Below are 8,376 nucleotides of genomic sequence, written 5' to 3'. Positions count from 1 at the left end.
GGAAAGAGTAGATAGATTACACTAAATTCAACATTATTGGAATGATATGAACCGTCAGAAAAGGCGATGAATACCTATAAATTCCATCACCAGAACATGAAGTCTCAAAAGTAATGGAGTTGGACACTGTATCCCGGCTGCCTTTAGCCTGCAATTCATAACATCCATATTCCACATTGAATCATATTATTAGTAAGTGAATATGCTCATGGTGTCAAATTCACTATCTGAACAATTTTGATAAATCATGCAAAGAGGCTGTCCTTGTTTTTCTTTTTACAAGTAATATGAACATAAAACACAGACAACAGTTTAGTAAAGGAACAGAAAAGAGATTCTAATAAGTGGGAAAAAACTATTATGGAGTTTAAAAGCCAACAATTTCCCTTAATTTTGTAAATTTCAGCAGTATTTTTAAAGCACTAGAACCGTTCTACCGTTCATTTTAGTATCCAGTCCTATAAGAAAGAAACAGTAATAGTAAAGATTTCTTACATAAAGACATGAACACATCTCAATATACATCTGTTAAAATAAAAGAAGAAAAGAAAAAATAACAGATTGTTTTTACTCATAACTGAAAATAGTGATCGTACCTCAAAAGATTCCTCATCTCTTTCTCAGCCCAAGTTTTCACCATTTTCCTGGGGTTGTGCCTGCAGTATCCATGTCTGAATCGATAGTCACCTTGTACATATCGATCTCTATCCCTGAATTGTATTAGAGAAAAGAGAAAAACAATAGTAAATACCTTTGTAGGCTGCTAGAAATAATAATGTCCGAGCAAAGAATCTAGGAAACATATTGCTTTTGTTTAGAAAAGTGAACTGATATTGTTGCTAGCAACCTAAACAACTGATTGATACATCGGAGACATAAAAACAAGCTTGACATAAAGAGTCTAGCAGGAAGAAGCCAAATCCATGGCCGATGAAGGAAAATCGCCAAAACACAAAAAAGGGGACAAAAAGGGGACTGCAATTCTATATTCAATGTTCCAAAAACTAAACTATTACAAATGAGTCTCTTAGCTTATATAGCTATTCCAAACGACACTAAACTTAAGATATAAAAATGACATCAAACGTACATAAAGAAACGGCAAAAGATGTGACTACATCACAAAACTTCCTGCATCAGTTCTCCTCTGCCAGAGAGAAAAGGACTCATCCTCAAGTCTGCTTCAAAAGAGATTAGCTAGACTAGTTTTCAGCAACACTCCATCAAAACGCTGACTATCACTTTTCTTAACGTGGTTCTGGTAGACGCCAACAGAAAATTATCTTTGTACCTCTTCCCTGCTCCAATCTTGCAGCAAAACAATTGCAACAGTTGGACATATGGAATTGTTGGGAATTAGATTGATTCAAATGTCTCCGTTGATTGCTATTTTATGTCAGTAACTATTGAAAAGGAGCTTTGAACATGAATATATCAAGAAGGTAATATGACCCCATGTAGAAGCCAACTGTGAAACCCCTTTTCAAAGCATCCAAACAGACTTTAGAAATCCAAAAAGGAATTAAAACAAATTCCCACTTTAATGTAAATTTCTTGCATAGCATGTTTCCTACCGCGGCGAGTATAGACTTGAAATTGTCCTCAACAAAAGAACAAGACACAACCACCTTTTGCAAGTATTGTGTTTCACTATGTTCACCATCTAAAGTGAACTCAGATTCAAAGTGGTTCTTCAGTAGTGAAAGGCATACCATCACCTCAAGCACACATTCTAACATCTTGAGTCCTCTGTCTATAGCAAGTAGAGCTCCTTGAATGTACAGGGAATTGCTGCCAAGCTGCTAAGGTTCTTTAAGGAGCATATACTCTCTGTTTACTCTTTCTATAGAATTGCAAATTGGATAAGTTGTTTTATCGAACACCAAGACACAACCAAACAGATTCATGGCAAGGATTCTTTCACCAGTATGGCCATTTGTTAGGATCCATTAACTTGGGAACTTGTTTGGTTAGTGGGCAGGTAGAGTTAGTAGGAATTAGTATAAATAAAGGGCTTAGTAGCTCACTAGGGGTAGGCTGTGATTTTGAGAGTTTTGGGAGATGAGATTAGGGAGAGCTGATGGTCTCTCGAATACCATCAAAGTTAGGAGTTCTCCAGAGTCCTCGAATACTCTAGTCTATCCTAAGCTTTCTTTACGTTTTTCTTAGTTTGGTTGTAAAATCCTATGAGCTAGTGTTGGTGATGATCAATAAAACTACTCAGATTGCCTTCTATTCTTGTTCTTCTGTGTGAATATTGAGCTGTGAGAATCAGGTTCCTAACAATTTGGTATCAGAGCCCCGATCCATGGCACCTAAACCAGCGGATCCGGAGAGGGTGACTACGGTGGAAAAGGGGTTGGCGGTGGTCCAGGAGGCGGTCCACTCGGTGGTGACCGAGAATCTTCCGAGATCCGTGAAGAAGTGGCTGGGTTGCGTGGTGAACTGGGGGAGGTTCGGACTCAGATGGAGGCACTGTTGGCAGTGCAGCCGATGGCCGGAGTGGCCGATTTAGGTCGTGACGGTGAGCGACGGGATGGTGAGAGGCGAGATCGCACGCCTCGGGGCAAGGAGAGCCCAAATCGCGATGACCCAGGCAAAGTGGAGGTGTCGAATCGGGCGAATCTTCGCCGGGAAGCGCCGATTCGCGAAGATCGAGGCCACGAGAGGGAGTTCCGGCGCCGGAGAGACGTGGCTCTCATGGAGGAGCGCGAGTTCCGTCGCAATCTGGGGCTGGGTGGTCCGGATCTGCAGCGCGATGGTTTGTTCGACGACGGGAGGAGGGCGGAAGGAGGTCCCGACCGTCGGGAGAGGGCGGCGGAGCTTGGTCAGCGACGGGAACCGGAGTGGGAGCCGGAGTTAGAGGAGGAGCGGCTTGCTCCGGGGCTGGGACGGCATGGGTACCCTCAGAACAGGGAACCCAGCCCTGATTTGGATGTGTTTGGGGCTGATCCTTGGGTTTTTCGATTTGATATGGGCAAGGTGAATAGAGTTTCGCCATCTTATTGGTTAGGAGATCCTAGGGTTTTGAACATGAGAAGGGGAAGGTGGCGTGACACACTGTGGGAGAACCGATCGGATCGGCGTTTTCAGCGAATGGAGATGCCGCTGTTCACCGGAGAAAATGCTGACGAGTGGGCCTTTCGAGCTGAACGTTATTTTATGTTGTATAGGTTGACAGAAAGAGAGAAAATATGGGCTGCGGAAGAGGCCATGGAGGGTGATGCTTTGGTTTGGAATCAATGGCAGGATGGTTGTCGGCTGTTCTGCAGTTGGGATGAATTGAAAGCTCATTTACTATAGCGTTTCCAATCATCGCAAGAAGAGACCATCTATGGGAGTTTCATGGCGAAAGAGCGAACGGATACCAAGGCTGATTCCGGACGAGAAATCGAGGTACTTGCTGCGCCTTGGAAAGAGATATCAAATGCAGTTTTTGAGAGAGATATCACTACCAAGTTGAAAGTCAATAATGAGCATGAAATAGGAATTTCAAGTGGGCTGCTTCTGATTCACACTAAAGTTGTTTCAGATCAGCAAATTGATGCTCAAAGAGAGTTTCCTTCAAAGAATCTCATCGGGAAGGTGGACCAAGGCATTGCAAATGAAGATGACTTTCAAACCAATGCCAAGAATGAGGGGCTTCAAGGTGTGTGGAACAAGATCTCAATGACATCAAACTTTTCTAAGGATATTGCCATAGAGAATGTGTTTGATGCACCAGTGAAAGAAGTTAAAGAAGGTGGAGGCCATTCTAGTATTTTAAAAGGTCTTATTGGTTCAGTTTTTAGCAATTGTGGGGGTGTTGACAAAGGAATGGAGAAAGTACACTTGCATCTTCCCTCCATTGTTGGTGTTTTGAAGAATAGTGAGGCAAAATTCTTGGATATGGTGGAGTATTAACTGCAGCAAGATAAAGCTGGTAAGAGGAGGGTGACTAACATACATGATTTGATTAGGATAACCAGAAAGCTCTTGCATTCTTATGTGGATAAGTTTTTGGATGAACTTCTTGGATTAGTTGATTTCACTGTGGTTCACAATTCAGGTTACAAACATAAGTGTGAACTTGGCAAAACATGGAAATTATCAAGAAGATTTGAAGCAAGTTCTGTTTGTTTCATAGAGCTCACAAAGATCTTTCTTCTTTCTCATGTTGATGTACTATTGCAGTTTATTTTCTGGTTTTCACCTTGAGGACAAGGTGATTCTTTAGGGCGGAGGTAATGTTAGGATCCGTTAACCTAAGAACTTGTTTGGTTAGTGGGCCGGTAGAAAAAGTAGGAATTAATATAAATAAAGGGCTTAGTAGCTCACTAGGGGTAGGCTGTGATTGTAAGAGTTTTGAAAGACTGAGATTAGGGAGAGCTGGTGGTCTCTCGAATACCATCAAAGTTAGGAGTTCTCCGGAGTCCTCGAATACTCCAGTCTATCCTAAGCTTTCTTTACGTTTTTCTTTGTTTGGTTGTAAAATTCTATGAGCTAGTGTTGGTGATGATCAATAAAACTACTCTGATTGCCTTCTATTCTTGTTCTTTTGTGTGAATATTGAGCTGTGAGAATCAGGTTCCTAACACCATTGTTGTGACCAATATTTGATTTCAACATAGCATCTACCCAAGCAACTTTCCAAATGTCATTTTCCACAATAAGAACACTATCAACAAGATTAAAACAATTGAGAGTATTCAGTGCTTGACTTCTTTTTGTTTCTTTCTTTTCTTCCACAAAAATAGCGTGTCAAGAAAAGAGCCAAAATAAGTTATGAGATTCACCTGAGTTCTCCCTACTACACCAAAGGATGTTTTCACCTCTTTTATAGGTTCTAAAACAGCCAAGCTTCTCTCAAGAAATTGAATTAAAAGTGAATCTCTGGACACTTGACAAAGAAAGAAATCTAGCGCCAAGTCTTTACGGACCAACACCGTTTCCTCCACTGCCACTTCCTTTTCTTTCTCGTGAGCCACTACACTAATGTGTTCAAAACAATTTTCATAAACCTTCCCTTTGGCTAGTTTGACCTCTATGTTATTAAGTTAGCTTCCATTAGCCTTGAAGTAACCTCCTCTTTACCAAACAAAATGATTGAAATATTAGGGCTACGTACTTCATGCTCCACGGGCTTTTCAATTACAACTTCAATTCCTATACCTGCATTAGCCGAAGCATCACACACCTTTTGATGTTGTTTACTACTTTGTTTGGCTATAATTCCTTGTTTTTCTGCTTCAAACTCTCTTAGAAAGAGTGTGTTCTATAATATCTTCCTTCATAGCACAAGTAGTGGCCTCCAGCTTGTTATTGTAACATCTCTGAGATTGAAGATCATTACCAAAATCAAATTGCAGAAACTGATCTTTTATCTTTTTTTTCATTCTCTTCCAAGATAAGATCACAAGCTTTCCTTGGCATATCCGATCCCTTTGAAGCAAATCCCACCACGAGGAAGCAATAACCTTCAAACTTATAGCAACTAGTTTTGCTTGTTTTTCTAAAGGGACATACACTCGGTTAAAGAATTCTTCCACAACTTGAATCCATAAAAACAATGGAATACCCAAATCAGCATCATAATCATCATAATCGCTAATTCTCTTAAACGAATACCTTGAATTTCTGTAGCGTTCTCCATCGTAAGTTGAACCTCTAAAATCTCCACTCGAATCTACTCGGCCATAATGCCAAAGGTCTATCCGTCTGCAACACATCTCCCGTTGTGTTCCCTCATTTACCTAACACGGAAGGTCGCACATCTCCCGCTATCCTCCCTTGACGTTGTTGCGCCTTGGGGTGGCTGGGCAATGGATCCAGAGGCACATCTCTGGCGTCCAGCTGCTGCCAAGGTTTGGGTCGAACACGTCCCTCGGCAAAATCGACGAAGGAGTGGCTCAATTTCTCAATCCTCACATCACGTTGAACCCGTAGATCTCCAACTATTTCAGGTCGATGGCGGGCGACAACCGTCTCTCGATCCCGTCAAAGTTCTCGATCCGCCTAGAGGGCCTTCACATTGCGCTCATCGTTGATGGTATGGCAACTAACTCCGCCAGCTCTGGCCATCACACCCACGATAACGATCCATCGCTCTGATGCCACTTGACGTAGAGAGTCTAACAGGAAGAAGCCAAATCCACGGCAAAGGCAAAATCCATGGCCGATGAAGGCAAATAGCCAAAACACAAAAAAAGGGACAAAAAAGGAGACTGCAATTCTATATTCAATGTTCCAAAAACTAAACTATTCCAAATGAGTCTCTTACCTTATATAGCTATTCCAAACGACACTAAACTTAAGATATAAAAACGACATCAAACGTATCATAAAGAAACGACAAAAGTTACGACTACATCACAAAACTTCCTGCATCAAAGCTATAAATCAATTAGTCATTTAAGCAACTTTCTTTTTGTTCTTTTCTTATTATTATTTTGGTTACTACTCGTAGTGGCTTCATAAATTAACAAACTTACTTAAATACCAAAACAGAAGTTTTGTATACTTTAATTGCCAGTTCCTGGCCATCAGATTTTGTTGCATGATAAACATTTGCCTGCAGAAATAGATAGAGAGAAGGGTTTCAGAAAGGAACAGAAATGAATTCCAATGTAATTATATTTATTATGAGACATTATAAGAACAAAGAATAATAAAAAATAACAAAAACAAAGATAGTGAAATCTTACTTCTTTACCAGTTGAAATGCACCCATTAATATCATGAAATACACCACGATTCAACATCTTGAACAAAACCATCCGAGTTCTAGGATCAATTGCCTGTAAACAAACATACTTGGTCATATTCTCTATTGAAACTTGAAAGAATTCCTACAAATCCAAATCCTAAGAAAAACTTCAGCCAAAAACCAACGTCAGATGCACAAATGAAACTAAAACACCGCACTTAATTCAATAAGCTCAAGTCTAGTGCCAATTTGGAAAAGGTAAAAAAACCTAAAAAGATGAACCTTTAATGGAACAAACTTCAAAACAAAATTTGCAATTCTTATCAACAAAAACTAAACGAACCCACAAGATAAAACAATGGGATTTGCAAGATCGATCCTATACTGTAAAATATAGAAATGGGCATCAATTCGAAACACAAAAGGTTTTATGAGATTAAAAAAGGTTCGTTAAGCATTATAACAAAACAATGACTTTAGAAAAGTGTAATTTGTTCTTATCTTTTACAAAGTCACTATCATACAAAAAAAAAAAAATGTTCCTTGACACTATATCATGTTATACCACCCGAAAGCAAACAAACCCCAATGAAAATTTGTTGGAAAGGGGGGGGAAAAAAATCGAAACTTCAAACTAGACTAATTCTTACTCACCTGCTCAACAGTCGCCCGGTCAGCTTTCTCGGTGGTTTTCGTTTTGCCTATCGCCATGTCCCGAACACTCTCGCGAATCGCCGTCGTGACCGAGTTCGACATGCCCACGTTCAACCTCCCTTCCCACTCCTACACTCCAAAACAAAATTCAAAACTTTCATCAACTTCCTCAAACGAAATCAATCGGCTTAAGACAATTTTCCCTTCGAATGGGGCAAAACGAATGCCTATAATCACACTAAATCCTACCTCGAGAGGCGAAGCGCGGATATTTTTGGAGAACTTCTGGTTCTTATTCGAGAGAGGCTGAAGAGTTGAGGAGTTATGGCGAGAGTGAATCCCTCCATGAGCGTTGGGACGCCTCGAGTTGAGCGTGAAACCGGATTCGAATCCATAGTCGTCGTCCTTCGAGTCCAACAAGTCCAGTGCGTCTCCGATTTCCGAGTCCGACGACGACGAAACATCTTCTTCCTCTTCTACTTCTTCTTCTTCCACACCTCCCCCGCCGCCATTAACGGCTGCTTTTAGCTCGGAAAGGTCGAATTTTTCTTCTGCCACGGCCATCTTTGCAATCGAAACTTCGCGATTGTGCTGAGAAAATTCTGGGGATGAATGATAAATATTAGCAGTAATGAAGAGGAGATCGCCGGTAGCCGGTTAGGGAGCTGACAGAGGGGCGAGTTTGAGTTGGAAGGCGGCGTTGGCGGTGAAGAAGGGAAGGTTTTTCTAGCGGAGTGGGAAAACTATGTCGCTAGTTAATTGTTTGTTTTGTTAAAGCTTATTATTTTCTTTATTTTTACATTTTTTTAGTTTTTTTTTTAAATTTTTTATGAATCCATTTAAGGATATTTTGGACATTTTGTAAGGTAAAAATGAATTTACATATATTCTGAAGGTTCAAAGTTGATGTGATCGAAAATGAAAGTTAAATGATAAAAATGTAAATAATAAATTGAAAATTTTATATTTTTATAGCTCGTTTGGAAGGTATATGTTAAGTCCGTTTTTCGGTCAGTGTCACAAAGAGTATTGCAACA

At 40.4% G+C, this 8,376-nt stretch overlaps 1 protein-coding gene across 1 annotated transcript in view; it reads right to left on the bottom strand.

Annotated features, from left to right (window-relative positions):
- LOC21401709 (serine/threonine-protein kinase RIO1) overlaps positions 1-8,085 on the bottom strand; it is a 10,588-nt gene extending 2,503 nt beyond the window's left edge. Inside the window, exons 1-6 of the mRNA XM_024169132.1 lie at positions 7,589-8,085; positions 7,340-7,468; positions 6,684-6,776; positions 6,471-6,550; positions 597-710; positions 75-148 (exon numbers count right to left, since the gene is read on the bottom strand). Of these exons, the coding sequence (XP_024024900.1) occupies positions 75-148; positions 597-710; positions 6,471-6,550; positions 6,684-6,776; positions 7,340-7,468; positions 7,589-7,903 (805 nt within the window). The 5' untranslated portion in view covers positions 7,904-8,085. The remainder of the gene's footprint in view (positions 1-74; positions 149-596; positions 711-6,470; positions 6,551-6,683; positions 6,777-7,339; positions 7,469-7,588) is intronic.
- Between the last annotated feature and the right edge of the window lie 291 nt (positions 8,086-8,376).

This window comes from Morus notabilis, unplaced genomic scaffold (genome assembly GCF_000414095.1).
Source record: "Morus notabilis unplaced genomic scaffold, ASM41409v2 Scaffold285, whole genome shotgun sequence".
NCBI classification, from domain to species: domain Eukaryota; kingdom Viridiplantae; phylum Streptophyta; class Magnoliopsida; order Rosales; family Moraceae; genus Morus; species Morus notabilis.
This window is presented reverse-complemented; position numbering and strand designations above follow the sequence as displayed.